At 42.1% G+C, this 22,460-nt stretch overlaps 1 protein-coding gene across 1 annotated transcript; it reads right to left on the minus strand.

The window, feature by feature from the left end:
• Positions 1-2,965: 2,965 nt before the first annotated feature.
• On the minus strand, positions 2,966-13,247 carry LOC136526540 (ubiquitin carboxyl-terminal hydrolase 9-like). Its single transcript, XM_066519176.1, has 13 exons — positions 12,920-13,247; positions 11,398-11,622; positions 10,665-10,809; positions 9,701-9,760; positions 9,501-9,596; positions 7,603-7,965; positions 7,373-7,513; positions 6,494-6,664; positions 5,419-5,676; positions 5,176-5,324; positions 4,090-4,653; positions 3,697-3,973; positions 2,966-3,590 (listed from the first exon to the last, which is right to left on the minus strand). The coding sequence occupies exons 1-13, from the start codon at positions 13,066-13,068 to the stop codon at positions 3,414-3,416; spliced, it is 2,775 nt and encodes a 924-aa protein (XP_066375273.1). The 5' UTR covers positions 13,069-13,247; the 3' UTR covers positions 2,966-3,413.
• Positions 13,248-22,460: the final 9,213 nt, after the last annotated feature.

The following is a 22,460-nucleotide window of genomic DNA, read 5'->3' on the forward strand; positions in this document are numbered from 1 at the left end:
CCACGCAGAAACTAAAATCTCATCTTCCTTCTCACTAAAATTTGTTGATCTCTTGTGATTTGGTCTTGCAGAGGAGGCTGATGGAGTCACTAGCACTTCCTGTGATTGTTGCTCATTACAAGGGTTGCTAAAGTCTTCAAAATCCACTAGATGAGTGCCTTCACTCACCATGCTGGTATAATAATTACCGTTTGCCGCCATAGATCCTATTAAAAAATTAAAAACACCAACTTTATATAGAGAATTAGAGATATTACTTTTACATCTACACTTACGCCAACTTGGTTTACAGAATATCACACACACATCTACACGAGGCAGGCATCAAGCAAGCAGCCAGAGAGGGAGACAAACAGGGACAGGGACAGACAATGATGACGGTGGCTAAGAAGGCAGTAGTAGGACCATCAGCAGCACCAGAGAAAGTAGTAGTAGTACGAGCAGCAGCACCAGAGTAACTGCATTTAGATCTCCATTCTTAATGCAAACAACATAATCATCAAGCTGGTATATCAAAATGCCTACCCCCATAATGAAACCAAACCATTGAACTACTTCCCTCCAAAATGAATAGAAACTCAGAATTTTTTCAAGGTACTAAGCGTTGGCATTTCTTCAAGTGGAGTGCACTCATGCTTTCAGAAATAATCTTCCTTTAGCACAAAATGCAATTGTACTACAGGGACACTTGCCATTGCCCTCTTAGCCAGGATGGACAAAGCAAATAATGATGGACTGATATTAGGTATATGATAGACAACAATTGACAAGCCAGCTTCAAAAATAACAGAAACCCAAACATTATCACAACAAAAGAGGCAACTTGCAAGAAAATAAGTTAAATCATGATCACAAGTAACTGAATTGTACTATCAGATACTATGTAAACTATAGTGCCACTAATATGCTGATACCCAAACACACATTCAGTTACTAAAAAGTTTAGGGTTTTCTACAGAAGACATATTAGACTTATCAGAATATCACCCATTGCAAAGATAAAATTCCTAAAACACATGTTGTACATATAACAAAATAGGATCCTCAGTAACACTTGGAGCAATTAGAAGATCTTTCTGAAGCCACGTGTGTAGATTATGTTGGCATCAAATAAACCACATTTGAGATATTTTCAAAAACCACATCGAAAATGCATGTAGTTGAACAAGCATCTGGTGCCATCCATTATTTCAATCAGAATGGATTAGATTCTTACCACTGCAAAACATGTCAACATCATCCACATCTTCCAAGGCCTCAGTCAGGGAAGGAAAACACCATTGGAGCCTGGGGATCTGAAGCATCGCCGGCATATGTCACAGGCCGAGGAAGACCGCAGCTGCCCTGACGGGATCTGCCACAATAGCCATCACAGGCTGGACCTCGACGTTGTTGTTCACTCCAGTTGTGGGTGCCATCGGTCGGATCGATGTTGTTGCAACCAAATCCCGGCAGAAACCGACCTCCTCCGGCCTTGGGGTTGCGACCACCGGCCGATGGGGCCACAACCCGCTTTTGTACGTCGCCGCGCACAACATGCCCCGGGGCGGTGGCAGCAGGTCGTGGTGGGCGCATTTGAAGGTGCTCGTGGCCAAATTGCAGGACGCGCAGCACCTCTCTATGCCGATGCTAGGACGGAGGGTGTGAAAACTGCTAGCAGAATGGCGTGGACGGGAGGAGGAGCGCGAGAATTCTCTGCCAGAATGGAGCACGAGCGCGGGAAGAGAAGCACGGGAGAAGATTGGGGGCATGCCGTCGATTTGCACATATGAGGGGCGCGGGCTGAATTTTTCATAGCGAGCAAATCTCGGGGAAGGTTTGGGGAGCTTGTTGGAGCAGTGTTTTTTCTCCTCAACACGCAAATTTCAGTTTTGGAGGTATTATTAGCCTTCTCTTGGAGATGCTCTAACGTTAACGTTGGCCCAAAACCGATTTTGGCTTGGCTAACGTTGGACCAAAACCAAACTGTCGAGACTGAGACGTAGCTCATGCGGCGAGTGCTCCTGGAGCAGCGGCCAGTCATGAGTTCATGCCGGTTCTTCTAGGATGCTGGATGATAGACCACAGCCGTATCGTCCCAAGAAATACTTTTCTAGTGACGGTTAAATGCCCGACACTAAACATGTTCAACAAAATTGTAAGATTTCAGTGAAACAAATGCTGCTTCGTGGCTTATAAGTGATTTTTTAGAAAAGTCTTCATAGACCCATTTTTCTCAATTCAGCTTCTCTAGAGTGAGGCCTGTAATTTTGCGGCCGTGAAAGATGACAAAGTTCTCCAAACCCACACAAGGACGTCATAAGAAGAGGCACTCCAACAAGCCACAATTCCACTAGAGTTGTTTTTTACGAATCTCCTACCGAGAATAAGCGCAAGAACCTCTCATGATCAATTGATCGAAGCCAGCAACTGAATAGGTCTTCTCGTTGAACAATAAATACCCATGTGTTTGATGTATAATGCACATAAATATTTTTATAGTATATTAAAAAACTCTAAAGGAAAAAGAAAAAAAATCTCTTAGAGCAAGTATAATAACCTAGGCTAAATGCTAAGGGGAGAGAGGAGAGGAAAGAGAGAAGCACGATATAAACTTATAGTCGGCTTAAACACCAGAACTGAAAACTTTATGAGAGATAAGCGGACCATATATTAATAATGAAAAACTAACTAAAATACGGTAGACTGACAGATAAGCCGCAATGAATGAGCAGTACTTTCAACAAATAAACATTGTTTTTCACTCACAACAAATCAGCAGCATTAGTCAAATTTCAGCAAGCCAAACATAGTCAGCCGTCTGCTCGTAGACCTAGATAAGGTTGTCGATCTAGTGCGGTGAGTGGTGTGAATGTGTGTTCAAATACTAAGCTGTATTCAAAGGTTGAGGGAATAAAAAGACCAAACATGCCTGTAGCGCATTAGAGAATTGATTGCTCGCAGAATCACACTAAGGCTCAGCAAGTACTGATGATAGCGAATTTTATAACAAAAGGCAACAGTAATCAAAACTTGCTGTAGCACAGCTGTAGCTTAGGCAAAAAGAATATGCAGCATTTTTACATCATTTTTTCCAGTTGCAATCCCTTGGCTACAGCACAGACCTTCCACACCAATAACAATACCAAGAGCTGCATCTGCCTATCAGCAAAATTTTCAAATCAGGTCATTTTCTCAATTACCTGTCAGGATCAGTTCTACTCAAAAGGGTTGGTCACAGAATATCAGGAACTCGAGTCATATGATATGCATATCCATATGCTAACATTGCCAATTCGACCTCACTTCTCTACCATGCCTCAAAATATCAGTGGATCGATACACGAATATTCCGTCCCAGAGCAGACATGCAAATTCCATAACTCTTCTGAGCTCTCCATATCTCGGTCCACATGATATACTCCTAGGCTTAACTAGGTCTCTAGTGAATCAACCATTTCAATGTCGACTGGACCACCATTTGCCACCGTACTTGAACCTCCAACTCGTCGGTAGAAAAGCACATATGCTGCAGATGTCCTGATCTCATCCTCGTTAACCGAGGAAACATGACTATCATCAAAATGATACCAGTTGTCCTCTTCTACTAGCTGCGAGTGATAGCAGAGTTCAGGAAGCTAGCAAACACACATACAACAATGCAAACATATATACATATACATACATAATTTAACAGTGACACAAAAATGCAGGTACCTTTGCGTATGCAGAATAGTGTCCACCACCGAGACCGCCATAATGATTTATCACTGCATAGAGTTCATACATGGGGAGCTGGTCACCTCTTGATGTCAGCTTCACATACTTGCTCATATTGAGGTCATGGATTGGAAAATTCACAAATGTATCAAGCTTGTTCTTCATATACCGGCTGTATGAGAACCTTTTCAAATGAACTACCAATATCTCAGGCAACCTCCACAAGTCCAGTTTCTTGCTAGCTTGCCTGTGTTCCTTGCATCCAGGACAGTACCTGTTTAGACAGGCATGACAACAATAAAGAACTATCAGAAACCAACAAAAGGTTCATTTCAGATAGAGAGCAGTTTGCAAAAGTATCTCAGTTCACAGAGCCAGAAAATTACTAACCACATATCGTCAGGCCCTAGGGGTTCCTCCTTCAGAAAAGCATCCAAGCATGAAAATAAATTGACTGCTTCTTGCCGGGTCTTCTTTGACATAAAACCAGGCTTGAAGACTTCAGGAAGTCCATCCATGTAATCAATATTGTACATCCCATGCTCTTTCTCAGACCAATCCATCAAAACCCTAATAACTAGTCCTAAAACACGATTAGAATCTGTGTCTATAGCATTTCTTGTACTACCTTTTTCATCAGTCAATGAAAGCAGAAACGGTAAAAGCTCATCATCAGCTGCATTATCATCCTCACTTGATCTTGATGTAGAGACACCCTCCTCACAGGTGGTGCCATTATCCGTCAGTACAATACCATCCAGGCTTGGCCCATTGCCATTTAACTTGACAGCAGACACATCAGGGCTATGTGCTTTTGCTCGTAAAAATGGAACCAAAACAGCAGATACAGCCGCATAAATATCAGATTTTCCAGTAGAACCATTTGGAATACAAGTCACAATGGGGCACCCAATGAGCTTCCTATTGATATTAAACTGAGGCTCCACAAGAAATCTGGGTTAAGTATCAAAAGCTTATCAGCACTAAGAACAAATTTGGAAACTAATAACAACCATCAAACAACATGGCACAAAACACAAGATAAATTATAATCATCTGGTTCTTTCGATGAATTAAATTGGTAGTCATCAATCGCAGGAAAAAAAACTGAAACGAATAAATAGAACATAAAGGAGAAACTACCACCCATATATAGGGTTTTTAACATACAATAGACCATAGAGGCATAGACCATGACTGCAGGCATGTTAGGAACATTCGCCTCACCCGTTGCCAGCCTTGCCAACGGTGGAGAGCAATTTGGCTCGCTAGGCCTGGCGTGGAGAAACCTTGAAATCATGAGCCCCGAGGAGATAAGCAAGAAAACTAAACGCTAGCAGCAGGCCAATTTCTCGCCCGGCTAGGCAAGGCAAGGGCCAGCAAGGGTTTCAAACATTCCCTAACACACAGAAATATCATGTGTTCCTTACATCTCTGTATATACTAAGATACTAAGATGCAGTATCACCAGCTCACCTGTCTGGCCTCCGATGCAGGATCTCCAACCTCAAAAGTCTTTCATGACCAACAGGGAGCCTATATGCAACAAGTATATCTTCATCTTTTATACTATGAAGTCCCTCAATTGGATTTGTTAGGTAACGGTAGATCCGACGCTCATATACCTAAAGAATAGAAGTATCAGCTGCTAAGTTGTTTGCTGCAAAAGCATGAGACTATACGATTAACTGCACAAGAAAGGCAGATCCATGTTTGTACCTCTGCAAGCAACAATGTCTCAGAATCTTTTAAGCAGCAAACATCAGCAAGGGCTTTAGTAAGATCTCGGCAGTTTCCATTTTTCTGTACAGTCACAGTGTAAGGCATTGGAAGAACATCTCCAGTACCACTGAATACAGTTACAGTAATCATCCGAGTAACTGTTGATGGCAATGGCAGCGACAAATACATAAATGGGTCAAAGGTAACGGAGATTTTGTTACAAACTGGGCACACCAATGTGGACTTGTATTGACCCTGCAACATGAACCAACAAACCGATAGATTAAAGCACGCTTTACACAGAGCACAGGTAGAATTATAATTGAATATAGGCCAGATTATCAAATTGATAGTTTTAATTGCAAAAGTTTGAGCCAAAGAATACAGAACACTTTAGGCTTCTTTGGTGAAATTTAGACGTACAATAGCCAGTGTTATTTTCCAAAAGAATGGTAGCAACACCCACTTCTCAGTTTATAAACATCAAGAAAACACCAATACATCAATAAACAGAAAAATAAGAAAATGAACACGGTTTCAATACTCGCCCTTGATCTCGATTAAAATTTTTTAAATAGAACAGCTTAATCTTCATACACTCTAGCATCAATTCCCCAGTGCATAATTTTTTTGGAGTTTCAATCCAGAAACTTATATGTTCAAAGAAAAACTAAACTAACCTACGAGGAGCTAGGTGGCATTTTAAATTTGCCTCAAGGAGGACTTGAACCTGGGTGGTCTGGTCATACATCCAAACCCTCAATCAACTGAGTTATCTCAGCTTCCTTAAGGGTCACTCTTTTTTCTATTCTAATTTTCTTTCTTGGCTTGATTATTTTCTCAACTTTCAGGTTTTCTTAATGGCCAAATGGTACATGGCAGAACAACAATTGCAAAAGAGAAATCTGAACTAGGAAAACAATAGCAAATTGAGAAGTGCAACTCTCAGGTGGAATAACATAGAATAGGGTGTAACAAGTAGCAAAGAAGATAACCTGAAGATCAACTCAGTTTAATCTAAAATATTTTCCATAAAGTAGGAAACAAACACCATGTTACAAATTTTACTTACTTGAAACTTATCTACAATTATGGAGTCATTTCGAGCTTTATGGTAATTCCAGCATTCTTCAGCAAATTCATCATCTGGACGGCCATCAGCATCCTTTGCCTCAATATATGGTTTCTTTTTTACACGGTTCAGATCTTCATGCAGACCATCCAACAGGAACGCAAGTAGCTCCTGTAGGAAAGGAAGGGTATTATTGTGTTGAGGGGCAAATTAAATAAAGTGGTATCACAAACCCAAAAAATTGATATTCACATAAATGGAGAACTTTACAAATACATTCAGATAGAGTAACAGTTAAACAAAAGAAAGAACCACTGTTCTGAAAAGGAATGATACATGGTGCCTAAATACAATGCAAAGTTGCAACACAAGTCCAAGAATGAGCAGTAAAACAAAGTATCATAATCTGAATGCCTAAAACAAACAAATCAAAGTTGAACAACTAAAGAGCGACTATCATAAAGAAGGGGTTGCTTAAGAGATTTATATCAGCAAGCAATGCCACTTACCTATAAAGAAATCAAGGAAGTGTTGGAATGCAATGGGATAGGACAGAAACAGGGAATTGAGGAGAATACAGTACAAGAGATTTGGAGAGCTCTGGAACTAAGGTGGTCAATGTTTCAGAAAGAGAACTGGAAGCGATGGCAAATTATTCAGAAAAGCATTCTAGCATCTATGGCCAAAAGGGCTTTGTAATAATGAAAGTGGATGCATTTTGTTCAAAAGTAGCAGAAGATTTCTGATATCTATAGCAAGCAGCAATGTGTCAGTTAAACAAAAGTTCCAACTTAATGCACCAATCCCATACATGAACCCAAAACAATTTAATATGTATCCTCTGAGTTGAGGTCAGTTCCTGTTTAAAATAAGACCAACCTGAGAATCATGCTGATTATATCCACTGAACTGTGGAGCAAAACGAGAAAGTTTTGATTTAAATGCACGTGGAGCAATAGAAGTTCGACCAGATGACCAGAGTTTTCTAAGTAGCTCTCCAAATGCTATCGCAAGTTCACCCTGCATGTTAGAAAATCCTCAAAAATCAGTAAAAACTTCATGTAAGTTAGCTTTCTCTAGTCAAGTACAGGATAAGAATGAACCTATACCTGGAGGCCTAGTGGATTTTCCGTGTTTATTTCACAAGTATAGTCCTCCAAAAAGTACTGTACCAGTGGAGGTGTATGAACCAAGGATTGTATGGCACTATTCATGAAGCAAGTATTACCCAAGTTATGTAATCCACTAAATCCATGAGTGCCATCTTCACTATCCCTTAATAAAGGACTGAAGCTATTATCTTGCGAAAAACTAGAACCAATCCCAGATGAAAAACCATTTGAAAATGTAGGCCCTCCAGCAATAGAAAATGATGATGTGGAGGGTTCTAATGGAATTAATGCCAATTCATCATTTGTGGATCTTGTACTGAAACCTGAACTGCTCTCGCCTAGCTTCATCTCCAAGAGGATCTGCAAGCATAAGGCAAGAAAGAATAGTTATTGCAAAGCTAGAAAATAGCTAGAACTTAACAATCACCATCTAAATGGATAAAAATCGAACACTTTTGGGAAGGCACTAGCATTAGTGCCACAAATAGACCAGCTGGTTTGCATCGAGCACAATTTTATTTTGGTGGGATGCATCCAGCACAAGTTCATTCTGGTTACAGGCTTACAGCACAACAAAATTCAATAGCTATCACAACAAGTACACGGAAGTACGACACATCACCCAAAAGCATAATTATATTAAAGACTAAGAGTCAACTTTATCACCCAAGACATAACAATGAGATGATTGTACAAAGCAAATGCCAAGCAACATAAGAAAAGAATAGATTTTTAATTGTTCAGATCCTGTTTGGCTCACGCCTTATGCTACTACAGGTGCTTGACAAACTTTTCGTGGTGGCAAAGATGACAACTTAGGCAAAGTTAGGCACAAGTTTATACCTATAACAAAGAGGCGAACAATGACAAAGTTTGTCAAACAACCAAACCAGTGTCTCAATGGCATGAATTATTAGTATAGCAATATTAGCCATGAACGAAACATGCCAAATCCCCTCAATGCTGAGCTTCTCAACGAAGAAATAGAGAACTGAAGGGTGGTCAACAGTTTTGTAGGGCCTAATTGGTTGCCTGTATTAACCTGTATCCAGGCTTGTGCAATGCAGTTTGCTTGTGTTTGATTGCCTATGCAGGCTTGCACAGTGCTCAAAGCAGGCTCAATGTTGGATTAGCTAGTACGCCAAACTTGGTCGTATTAGACAATGCAGGTTTGCACAAGCCAATGCACACACAAAAATGAAATATTCTCATCCCACATACCCCTGTTACAAACATGAGACCTCAACTAGAACATGGAGGTGACTACATGCAACAAAACGTAAACAACCAAACACCCCATACCTCTGCTAGAAACATAAGACCTCAACTAGAACATGGAGGTGACCACATGCAACAAAATGTAAACAATCAAACACAATTTTATCAAATGTGGGTTGCCTGTGCGAACAACCAAACACCAAGACACTGCATACGTTTACGCTAGCTTAGGTTATGCTGCATAAGGTCTAATGCAGGCTAAGGCTAATGCAAGCAACCAATCAAACCCTTAGTGAATGGCGGACATGTATCTTAGCAAGAGACAACTCAACAGATCGTAGAAAAAGGTTTGAGGTCAGAAACGTGGTTGGTGTAGTTGATGAGTTTAATCACTTGAGGCAAAGAGTAACCCAAGAAGATAAAGCCCCATTTGCTTTAGCTTGCAGATTGTTCCTGCAAGCTGGGAGGAAGCACATTGTGGGATTGCAACAATCTGTACTGTTGAATTTTACAATCTGGTACCAAAGAACTGATGGCATGTAAAACAGACCGCACAAGAAAAAGATGCAAGCAATAGTAACAACAAAACAAGCAACAATCAAATGTCTTGTTAAAGATTTCAAAGAGAACATTCAATAATTTAAGACCTGTGAAAAAAAGTAAAGACAGCATAATACCTCCTGGTCCATAGTAAGTTGAGCTTCTTCTAGTGTCTCATTTTGATTAAACAACTTCTTGCCCTTTGACCTTTGGTAATAATCCCAGATGACAATCTGAAACATTAAACCAAAATGGGAAAATACTAGTAACTATAAAGCATGACCTTTACTGATAAATGGCACAACGTGTCAAATACAACAGATGACAAAGCTTATACCTCGGACTGCTCTACTGACATGAGTGAGCAAACCATTGAGTAAAGCTCATGAACTTTGGCCTGAAAGCATCAACAAACATATAATACAAATAAATCAGTTGCAGAACAAATAAATTTGTCTAGTATGGAGGTAATTGAACTTGGGAATTTCAACAAAAAATACTCACTCCGTCTCAAATTTTAAGTCGTTTTGGCTTTTCTAGGTACATAGATCTATGTACCAAGAAAAGCCAAAATGACCTAGATTTTGGAGCAGAGTACTAAGAAAAGTAGCTCATAGAAATTTACTTTATTATTATGTGCAGTATTACTCAATCAATTAACGATCAGCATATTTCCATGTTGATTATGAGACTAACTGTAAAACCCATCCATGCTAGTCGAGGCCATGCTATGTAAAGCTTGAGACATTTATCAATTTGCTATCCAAAACTAGAGTTCAACTGAACAAAAACTGATGACAACAAACAAATAAGCAATTTGGTATTGTATGTTAAAAAAAAAACTCGACCTGCGGGGGGGGGGGGGGGGGGGGGGGGGGGTATGACAGTCCCCGGGCATTTTTAAAGAAGGATGATCTTCTCACACAGATCGAGAAAACCCCCGAACCCGCCCCCATGCTGACGCAGCGGAATCCGTTGCCCTGTGAGAACCAGGCCAGGCCATTCTGCGTTTTGGCTTATGGAGATGGGCGAGGGGATTTTTTTACCCCCAGCCTGAAATTCACTCCCACAGGGAGTCGAACTCAGGACCTGAGGGGTGCCGCCAGAATTCCCTAACCACTTGGGCTAGAGTCCTTTGGCATTTGGTACTGTATGTGACTGTAGCAATGTGACTAATGGTAGCATTGATTTAATTTACCTGGCCATGCATCGTAAATTGAAAATATATTAGAATAGTTTCATTATTAGGTGAATAATTTTATGTCAGTATCAAGTAAAGAAATTAAGTAGTGCCATTTTACCTGTCTACTTATTCTGAAAACTTTTTCAGAACTGTCCCTTCCATCAATTAGTTTTAGACAGAGAGGGTAGACATCCACTATGTAAGTCTTGTCAGTTGGATTGTCAAAAATAACTTTTCTAGGGATTTCTGGCCCACCTTTATACCTGCAAGTATTGACATGTTCAATGAGTATATGATACCGAAGACAACACAAGAAGGTCATACTCAAGGTCTCTACCACGCAGAAACCAAATATGTCACATGAGTGACTGCTATAGATGGTAGTCCATCAGAAAGTTACATCTAATGTAATATTAGATAGCACAACTAAGTCCTAACAGATCCACACAAAATATGAACTCACAATAAGAGCATTGATAGAAAAGAAAATTTGCATAGCATCGAGCACGGTTTTGGGGCCCATAGGATTAGCTAACATAATAACAGAAAATGTTCTAAAAACACACTAGGCATCACAGGTTAACACAATCATTGAGTTGTAATCATGCCAAATAAATGAATGAAACAGACATAATCAAGGGAAAAAATATCCTGGTGTTAACTCATGTTATAGTTCAGCTACCACATCAGAGACTCAGGGTTATAGACAAAATGCCATCAATTTGCCGGGGAAATCTAATTGATAAGAGAACAGGTCACTAGTAGTATTTGTGTAGCAATTTTCCACTTTTGGGTACAGTTTCTGGAACTAGAGCTATCAAAAATAAGCAAACACAAATAGCGTTAGATACCATTCATATAGCCTTTGCCAAACTTCTTGCGGCACCAAAGTATAGTGCTCCCCTTCTCTCAAGGTCCTTTGAAGCTCTGGCTCTTCACTACCATTGATCATTTCTGCCAAAACAAGTTTCGAGTTATCAATCTCTCCAGGTCTATTCGTAGCCTGAGGAAACTGCTCGGTGCCATTCTCTCCATAACTGACTAAGCCCACATAACCTTGCCACTCCATCCACCAGCTGCACCATTTATGCAGGATGTAATTCAGTAACAGTACTGTGAACTTCAATGCACAGAATAATTTTAAACCAAAATTGGATGACTTTAAACATTACAACTTCAAAAGGAAATGACAACACGGAAGTGTAATGAAGATATGACAGTTGCAACAAGAAATCCTTTTGGACAACACAGCCATATCTTTTGCAAGAATTTTAGAAGGGTTGATGGATTCTCCATAGTTTGATGACAACCTTCGTAAAATTGTAAGACAAAGAAGTACTAAAGCCAGTAGGTGGCAATTTCAAACACGATTGAAGGTACCTGTTAGGCTGTTACACTCTTTTTTCTCTCAAAAACACAGGAGAGCTGCACTTCATTATATTAAGAAGAAAGGCTATTACACTCTAAAGTTCAATATAGGGCGTACCCAGTGCAGAGAGCTCCCGCTCTGTGCGGGGTATGGGGAAGGGTGTCAGTGGCAAGCCTTACCCTCGCCTGTGCAATGCGAGGAGACCGCGACTCGAACCCGGGACCTTCCGGTCACAGGCGGTAAGACTCTACCGCTTGCACCAGGCCCGCCCTTCACTCTAAAGTTCAATATAGAGGTAAGGAATTAGGATGTGGGTATCGCAATGTTCACTGAGTTTTGGGAACTTAATCATTTCATATATGTATTAGAGAGTGGTGCAAATCTACACCCCCCCAACACTTCAGTTTACAGGTCCATCATGGTTTTCAGGAAATGTTGTATCTCCATGTCATCATAACCATATCCCATATTAGATCAACTCAGATGGGAACATGAGTCAATCTAGGATATCCTTCCCATTTCTAACATATACTCCCTCCAATACCAAATAAGAATAGTCCAAACAATTAACAACTCTTATCAATTTATTTATAGTTTAGTTCCTCGAATGAATGCAGATTCTGATCCCTAGATATCTCCATATTTCTGATTGAACAATTAGTAAAGTAAACATCAAAACATATAACCAATGTGCAGAAGAATGTTGCCTCAGATAACCATCAATCATCACCCAAACGCCCCAAATAGTATGGTGAGATTAGATAATTTTTGGCCACCTAACACCAGCATCCCCAAATAGCCCTAGATTCAATCAACCAGGAACCCGTGTCCTCGACAAAATTGTACATCTAGGATTCCACCCTTCTAACTGAAACCCTAAATCGCTTCCCTCCACATGATACACACGGCAGGCACTGGAGCTCCCGGAACCGAGAGCCGATTCAGCGCGGAAAAGTGCAGCCAATTTACGGGGGAAAGTAACGGGGAAATCGGAAGGCACCGACCTCTGCGAGACGAGATAGCGGAGATCCCCGTGCTTGACATTCTTCTCGGCCTCCCTGGTGAGCGCGTCAACGACCTCCCGCTCCTCAGTCGCCGTGCACGGGAGGCAGCTCGACGCCTGGAGGAACCCCTCCGCGCTCGGGATCGTCATCCCGCCGCCGATTCGATCCAACACCCCTGCCCGATCAAATCCAAGCAGCACGGGCGAGACGCCGGATCGGGACCTAGGGTTCGGTACGGCTTGGCAGGTCGAGCGTTTTAATTCGGTAGGAGGGAGAGGAGAGGGAGGAAGAAACCAAGAAAGAAATGAAGTTGGAAATGGAACGAAAAGAATACGGTAAATTATTTGGAACTTGTCAAAAATATATGCGTTTGCCGTAATAATGTTAGGCGAGGCGGAGGCGGGACGGGGTCGACGCCTCGTACGTGCGGGCAGGCTGCTAAGTGCTCTCTGACAAGCGGGGACCGCGGTACGTTGGCCCACGTAGGGGGCGTGGGCGGTTTGCATACCTGTTCGGTTCTCAGCGGTTAGGCTATCTCCAACCAGAAAGACCCATATAAAGACTCATTCAGAAATTTAGGTGACGCATAGTGAATGAGTGTGATACCTAAATTCCTCCGTTTTCAACGGCGAAGGCAAAATATCTTCGGTCCTCTCTCTCCCACGGGGGCATGGCAACGGCGACGACGTGGGGCGACAGCGCGCTCTAGCGCTGGCGCGGCGCCTGGATCCGGCCCCCCTCCCTCTCCTTCTTCCCCGAGCCCGGCGGAGCTCGCGCCCGCGTTCGGCCCCCCTCCCTCTCCTTCTCCTTCTTCGCGCCCGCGGTTCGGTGGAGCTCGCGTCCGGCAGAGGTTGCGCCCGGCCGAGCTCGCGCCCGCGCCGGCGGATCTCGCGCCCGGCGGAGCTCGCGCCCGGCGGAGCTCGCCCCCGCGGCTCGGCGGAACTTGTCCCCGCGGCCTGGCCGAGCTCGCGCCCGGATCCGGCCCCCCTCCCTCTCCTTCTTCTTCCCCGAGCCCAGCGGAGCTCACGCCCGCGTCCGGCCCCCCTCCCTCTCCTTCTCCTTCTTCGCGCCCGCGGCTCAGCGGAGCTCGCGCCCGGCGGAGCTCGCCCGCGCCGGCAGATCTCGCGCTCGCGGCTCGGCGGAGCTCGCGCCCGATGGAGCTCTTGCATCGTCTTGCCCCGACGGCCGCGCCCTGCCCCGACGGCTCCCACCATTTGCGTCGTCTCTCTTCGAAACGCAGATTTGCCTTACCAATCGCAGAGGACCCAGAATGGGTAGCTGGTTTCGGTCCTCCGTTGGAGGAGTGTTTTGGTACCCAAAAACACTGTGCCGAATGCATTTTTGTGTTTAGGTCGTTCGTTGGAGACAGTCTTAGGAACCAAATTTTGTTCGCTTAAATCGGTTCCTCCCCTTAGTTAACCGAAATAACCGAAGAACCGAAATCGATAGGAGGAACTTGTAAATCTATACCAAGAGATCAGTAATTGGGTTGTGAACTTGTGATTTGTAAATGTGCTAATGTGTTGGTTGTGGTTATTTGGTTGTGACTTATTGATTTGCATATGTTGCCATGTCATTTATGCCGTGAAAACAACCAAAATGCTACTGAATTTTTCTAATGTAACCTGTTGAATAATTGGTCGGTTAGTTCGGTTGGAACCGAGAACCGAACCAAACTAACCGAAACCAAACTTGGTCGGTACCGAGCTTTTTGAAGAACTGATCGGTACCAAATTTCTTGAGAACCGAACTTCCTAAAAAACCAAAGAACCGATCGGTTCGGTTCGGTAGAACCAACGCCCAGGCCTATGCGTTCGTGATCTGGTCCCCGCACGCGAGCGGAGGCGTGCAGCCCTCTGCTGTCTGTCCGTATGTGGGGAGGGACGTTGGGTGTGTTTTGGTTGGATGGTCTCTGTAACGTCCAGTCCCGACATACATGGCCCAGGCCCACTCTTCCTAGGAGTGGTCCCACCCGCGTAGTAACCCGCTTGAATTTTCGTCCTCGCTTCGTTCAAAACGGTTAACCGAAGGTTACTACGCGTCCCTAGCCCTGGTATTTAAGTCGATCCGGCGAATTTAGAGTTTCCTGGTACTAACTGGTTGCGCAGTGTTTTTCCTCGGTGCTACAGTAACCCGTGAACAGGACCACCGAGTTCGGTCGGCCCATTTTTGGATGAACAGTGCCCGTTGTACAGTAACCCCCAGAGTTCAGATGCTACAGTACCGTCCCGTGTTCTGCTGCAACGTCGCCGGTCCATGACTGGATTGAATTGGACCCACTTTAGCCCATTAGGATGTTACAGTCTCGTATATAACATTTAGAGTCGTTTCTTTTCCTATCAAATGTTTAGTCTGGCTCTCTAGAGCCAATTCTGACTTGTTTGGTTGTCTGTAAGTAGGCTAGGGTCTGGTTAGGGCTGGCATTCGTACCCCTTTAGCCAGGCCAAGATTGAACGTTCGAATCGGTCGTTCTCCTAGAGCCTCGCTTGGCCAGGCTCCAGTTCCTGTTCTCCTCACCTCTAGTTGTGAGTTCACCACGCTGCCCCGTTGTTCCCTTCAACCTTGGCCTCAATCTCGTCCAACCGTGATGCTCTTCCTCCCGGCCGGTGCTCCTCCCCGCGAGTAATCCTCCTGTGCTCCTCCCCGCCTGGTGCTTGCCGTGGCGTTCGTCGTGCTCGCTGCCGTGACAGTGACGGTGCTCGCCTCTCCTTCCTAGGCACGTCATCGCCAAAGCCTAGTGCTCGCCTCTCCTTCCTAGGCATGTCTCCAGCGCGAGCACAGCATGGGCACCTCGCTGGCCTCGCAAATTCCGAGCGCACCGAGGACCTTGATGTGGAGGTGGTCCTTGAGGTCGAGGAACAGGAGGTTGCAGCCCTAAAGCGTGCCCACCATCATGCTCTCCATCCTGGACCGCGAGCTCCCTCATCTGCTATTCGCCCGCCCGCGAAGAAGGAGGCGCTCCGGATGTCGTTCCCATCGTCGAGCAGCAGCGCTCGAATTGTGGTCATGTGTGCTCCCTCATCTGCGTGCTCCTGCGTGCTCTCTATCCTGGACCAAATGAAGTAGGAGAGGGAGGGAGGGAGGACGGGGTGGGATGTGGAGAATCATGGTGCCGGGATGGGTATGGAGACGGCACCGGCGGGAAAGAGGTTGAGGGAAGCTGCTGCTGCTAGCGGCGGCAGCGGCGGCCGTGCAGTGCTCATCGAGGATGCCTATCACTTGTTCGACAAAATGCCTCAAGGAGGTAATCTTACCAATTAGGAGAAGAGGTGACTATATCAAAACAAACTAGGAAACCAAACACACTCTGGGACTAGCCAAGCTAACGTAGTACAAACAACCAAACAACCATGGGCTGCCTTCATGGGAGCAGGCTAAGGCTGCCCAGGCTACGATTCTAGCTAAGTTAAAAGTTAGCCAGGAAATCAAACACACCCATTCAGTCTTAGCATTGCGGGCTCCACAGTAGCGGGTGCGCTGTTTGCCATGTATTGGAGGTAATGTTTTCCTAAACGGTAAACGGTCTTTACACGGTCGTCCTTCGTTTAGCGTTTAGGTTGTTTACACGGTGTTTAAACGAAGTTAAACGGTCTAAACAGTTTTGTACTTTTAAAAAAATACATATAATTATATATGTGCATGTAAAAAATCAAGTATTCTAGCATTCATATATATTTATCCAAGTAAAAATTAATTATTTTAGTATGTTTATATATTTATGCATGTGAAAAGAACCAAATATAGATATTTATGTATGTAACATATGAAGTGTACATATTTATAAATATAATAAACTTAAGTTTACAAATTTATCCATATAAAACTGAACTAGATTTACCTCGTGTTCGCCTAAACAGTCGTTTAAACAGCTGTTTAGCCCGTTCAATGCTATTTATCTCCGTTCCGTTTAGACCGTTTTTTCTTGTTTTTTGATCGTTTAAACAGTCAACCGTATAATTTCCATTTACTCCCTAAACAAAACAGTTTATCACCGTTTACCGTTTACTGATCGTTTAAACGGTCGTTTAATTCATTTAGACGAACACTGTCGGAGGCCAAGAATACCTCAAGACTATACCGCTTGCCCTTCAATGTGCAAAAAGACTTCAATTATCAGAGTTCACGTAATAACCAAGAAGTAAAACTACTTCAACAGTACTTTTTAGCAAACGAATAGTGTTTTCCTCTCACAATAAATAAATATAAGCATCAGCATAAACTAAATTTTAGCAAAACGAACAGGTTTTCTTGGCTAGTTGTGGTGCTTCATGTTAATTAATTGATTAGTTTTTCGAAGTTGGTATCACACTTTAGGGAAGAGAAACACCAAATGTGTGCTCACATTAATTTTATTTTTGCAAATAGAAATATTAAAAAATAAATACTAATTTTAAAATAATGTGGTTACGGGCTAAGCTAACTTATGTTTGAGTTGAAACATCTAACCCACCTAGCTAGAATTTTAAATTGGCTCACAACTAGGCCCAATCAGCCATGTACTGTTCAGGGGGGTACTGTAGCATCGTGCTACATACCGACCCCACCTTTAGCATCCAAAATCCCTAGAGCTTTCCTATAAAAAAAACTAGAGCTTCCTCTCCCCAGAGCAGCCACCCTTCCGTCTTGTGTTTTGGCTGCCACACATATCAGCAGAGAGGGGAACATGGGAGGGAGCTCAAGAGGCACTGGTATAGAAAACGAGCTGTACTATCGGTTGGGAAACCCCTTCAGTCCTAGTTTCTCAACTAGGAGGATGAATGCGAGATTAAAGAGCCCCTTCTTTAGTCCCGGTTTCTCGTATGGGACTAAAGGTCCACCTTTAGTCCCGGTTAGTAATACCAACCGGGACTAAAGAGGCCTCTCGGCCTGGCCACGTGGACCAGCCCTTTAGTCTCGGTTAGTATTACCAACCAGGACTAAAGGTTTTCTTTTTTTCTTTTTTTTATTTCTATTTTCAATTGATGATTCGTTTTGGTTTTCGAATAGGTTTTCGAATACGCATTCTACGCTGCTAATAATATATGTATTCTACACGCTTATAATGTTCGAACATTTTGTACAAACTAAAGTATGAAACTAACGTATATATTACATGCGTATACATATATTGTACGTTATTTTATGTGCATATAATATGTATATATATATTACAAATAAAACTTGTATTGTATATTCTATCATATCCTTGGGATAACAAATTCACTCCATCTGGTTTGGCTTCCATGTTTCGTTCACGTCATTGTAGAACTCGCTGGTGGAGTTTAAGACCTGGTCATTAAAAAATTCTGCTATGGCCTCTTGAATTGCTTTTAGTTGGTCACGTCGTATGACTTTTTCCTTCAACCATAGAGTCTTCAATAAAAGTTAAAGGAAAAGTATTAATATATATATGTGTGTGTTGGTCACGTGATTACTTATATATATGAGCAATAAAAGAAATTATGAATATATGAATATATTTATATAACGTACTTTGAGGATCTCTCCAGGAGTTCTTTTTGCGTATGCCATGATGAACTCGCAAACATAGTATCCGCAGTAGTTGGTCCCCTATTCTTGCCTCAGAACACACTTTTACGAGAAAAAAGATCCGATGAATTAAAAGCATGCATGGTGTTAATTGAATTATATATATAAATGTAGCTAGTACTTAGCTTTGCAATGTTTCATGTGGTGTTCCTCAATGAAACTTTTCTAAACACTACACCCAATAAAATAAAAAATTAATTTGGCCTTTAATAATTGTTGCACTTAAGAGATCGGGGTATATATAGTTGCTAGAGAGACCAAATTACCCTTGGATAATATCTATCATGTCTTGGTACTCTGTTTGCTTTTTTCTTAACGAGTCTAAGATGCTCAACCGACTATTGGCCATATCAATGACCATCAATATCCAGTGATTGCTGCATATGTTTTATATATAAATATGATCGACATTAACTAGAGTCAACATATATATATGGGAGATAGCTTAGCTAGTAAGCAAATAATTGAACAAATGTCCATATGATCGACATTAATTATTTAACACTCACCTTAATTTGTAGGGGAAGAGTATGTCCTTGTTTTGTTGGTTCTCTAAGAACCTCATGAGATTTTTCTCAAGCTCAGCTTTTCATTGAGGCGAGGGATTAGGGTGTTTGAATATGACATTTGGATCAACGAAATCAACATCATTATCCTTTCTCTTTCTGAGTTCTGTCATCTCATATCTGCATATATAAAAATATAGTGTGAGGATATATAATTTATATATATATATACATGTAGCTTTATATATATACACTTTAATAGTAGAAAATAATCACACTTACAAACAATAGCAGCTAATGAGACTTTTATCGAGAGAGTCTAGGTGGCATAGTTGGTGTAATTTTAAAAACTCGACATATATAACGTCATCGCCATGGAAGTAATGTTGGTTTCTAACTCTGACAGAAACAAAGGTCTCTCCCCGTTCACACGCCGTCATGTACCACTTGTTTAGCAGGTACATTTGCGTACCTAGTTCATCTAAGGCCTCAGGGTTGTATAGACTCTTTTCATGTTCAAATTTATTCCAAGGATCCACTTTCGGAGCAGATGGTCCTTTAGCGAGCACTTGGGCAAGGTCCAAACCAGTATCCTCGTAAAATCGAACCATGTCCTCAAAATCGACGTCTAGTAAGTCTAAGTTTGAACCATATTCATTACGAATAACAAGAGGGAGGACTGATTATTGCGATTGTTGTCCGAGTTGTGCAACACATTTTCCTGCTCTAGTCTTTTTCTGCGCTGCCTCAAATGACTTGGTGAGAGGGCGGTCGTAGTCCGATTTTGGCAGGGTCTTTTGAGATTTCCGCTTTTTCTGGTCCACCTTCTTTCTTAGAAGATCTGGAGGTAGGTAGAAGTACGGTTTCTCTGGGTTCTCCCTCGCTTCTCGTTGCTTTCTTACTTTTTCGAAGAAATTGTTTACATCTTTTTGTACCGCAGCATTTAATTCCTTTTTACTTTTCTCGTAAGATAGTTTTTGGAGAATAACTGGATTAGAGGAGGCTTTCTTCTTTGCCGGCTGGTGGGCCAATGGCTTCATTTATGGGGCAGACCTCTTAGGAGCTGGCTGCTTCTTGGTCATCAAGGGAGGTGGGGCAGCCGTTGGAGACCTCCTTGGAGGCGTTGGAGACCTCCTTGGAGGTGGCGGCGGTGGTGGCGTTGCATAATCATTGCTTGGAGCACTATGATGATCTGGAGATTAAATAATTGGACTTAGGTTGGCGGAGGCCCTGCTGTGTGAGTACAAAAAAGAATAATTAGGTATAAGAAATTATTATTATTAATCATGCATGTCAATAGAAAATTAGTAAAAAAGTTGTTTCGTTTATTTTTGTCCGCACCTATTGTCTAGCAGTTGAGGCAGCGGCGATGGACTAGAGACTCCGGGAATAATGATGTAGCACTTGCGCCATAGTATGAATGTCTTCTCCCCATCACCTCCTATAATGTCAAGAGACGGATCACTAAAACCTTTGTTAACTCTATCCACTAAGACACTAACATATCCAGGTGGTATTATTGCCCCATGGATTCTTGGTGTCTTGGTAGGATCTGGAGGAGAAAAAACACCGAGAGCCACCATGATTGTGGCATTCCCTTTTGGAATATGTAGCTCACATGATGTAAACAGTGCAGTGATGTCATCCACGAGGAAACGTAGCATTGCGTCATCTTGATTTGGCAACTCTGTGGAAACGTAGCTGCTTTTTAACTGATCAGGGGGCTAATATTAACGTTGATTCCTGGATCTGATGCCTGCCTTTGGGCACTCATTGTAATTTGCACTTGCTTTATGATTTCATCCTACATTCTAGTTTGCATGTCTTTTTCGTGCTCCTGTGCTTGAAGCAACGCCTCCCGTGACTCACGAAAAAATTCCTCCAACCTACTGATCCGCGCTGCTTCCTCATCCTTCCTTCTCTGCCAGCTTCTGTAGGTATCTCTATCGTTAGGGAAACCATGCTTTCAAGAAATGTTCTGTCTTAAACCTCTCGTTCGGCCACTATGTTCAGCAATCCCAATGGCATACGTCAGTTCATCCTTCTCTCTATTGGGCCTAAACACATCAATAGCTTTAGCTTGTAGAGTATAAGAAAATCTTTGTGTTGCTCTTTCGAGTTTTTGGCCATGAACCAGCTTCCCAGTCTCTAGGTCCAGTCTTCCCCCATGAGCGAAAAACCAATTCTTCGCATGTTTGGGCCAATTGAGTGATTCTGGTGTGATACCCTTAGCAAGAATGTCCGCTTCCATTTTTTCCCACTTGGGAATGGCAGTCACGTAGCCACTTGATCCCATGCCATGGTGGTATACCTTTTGTCAGGCATTCTCTTGGTTCCTTCTCACCCGTTCCTCATCCTCTTCCGATGTCTTGTACTATACAAAATCATTCCAGTAGGGCCTCAACTTCGCGAGCGGGCCCCTAGTATTGAAATTGGGCGTTAGGTTCTTCTTAACGTATTTCATGTATAGGAATTTCTTCCAAGTCTAGAATTGTGTGGCCATCTTCTTCATGGCCCACTTTCGAACTAGCTCCTTCAATTCATCATCGTTGATATCGTCATAATCATCTATTTGCAACGTGAAATGTTGAAGGATATCGTCCCAAATTAAATTCTTATCAAGATCAGAGATAAAACTAATATGAGACTCGTTGATCTTTTGCTTCCATTCACAGGCACTGATCGAAAGTCTGTCCCTTACAAGGTACCCATAGTGTTGCACGAATTTCCTTGCATGTGGACCAAGTGGTTCGCCTATCTCGGTATTAAATTTTGATATTATGTAGCGTCCCTCTAATGGTTTTTTTGGGCCTCGAATATTTTTGCTTTTCACCATTGTGGTCGTCGATCCAGAGGGCTACGTATAAAAAAAAATATCATGTGTACACATGATAGATGATAGATATTTAAATATATATATAATATTCAAATATATATATAAATATATATACCTCGCCAGTATTTTCTTGCATAATATTTTCTTGATTATTTTCAAGAGCTAGGTATTGACTCCCGTCATCTATATCCTGCTGGTCACCATCGGCAAATTGAGTGCCGATGTTGATAATATCCATCATTTCTTTATCCATGTTGTCTCTCGGAGCAGCCATCTAGCTTTTACACCACTAGATATATCTATAAAAAATAAAAACCATATATTTATAAAATGGATCGAGTCATGTGCTTAAAATTAATTAAATAACTGCACTCAAAATTCAAGTCTCCAAAGCATAACTTTGATTTCTTATTTTCTAGAAATATTTATTGGCAAGTGATATATATAACAAATTTATATATATAATAATATAAATTTAAAACTCTCTAATATGTATAACAAATATATATATAACAATGAAAACCATACACTAGTCATGCATATGCTATTTAATGGATAGAGCTAGGGGATTAAACTTAAATAATTATAGAATTTAGGGTTATTATTTACGCCGAGCTCTGGTTAGGGTTTGCATGCGTGGAACTTGATTAGGATATATATAAAAGTTTGG

The sequence above is a fragment of the Miscanthus floridulus genome, chromosome 2, assembly GCF_019320115.1.
Source record: "Miscanthus floridulus cultivar M001 chromosome 2, ASM1932011v1, whole genome shotgun sequence".
NCBI classification, from domain to species: domain Eukaryota; kingdom Viridiplantae; phylum Streptophyta; class Magnoliopsida; order Poales; family Poaceae; genus Miscanthus; species Miscanthus floridulus.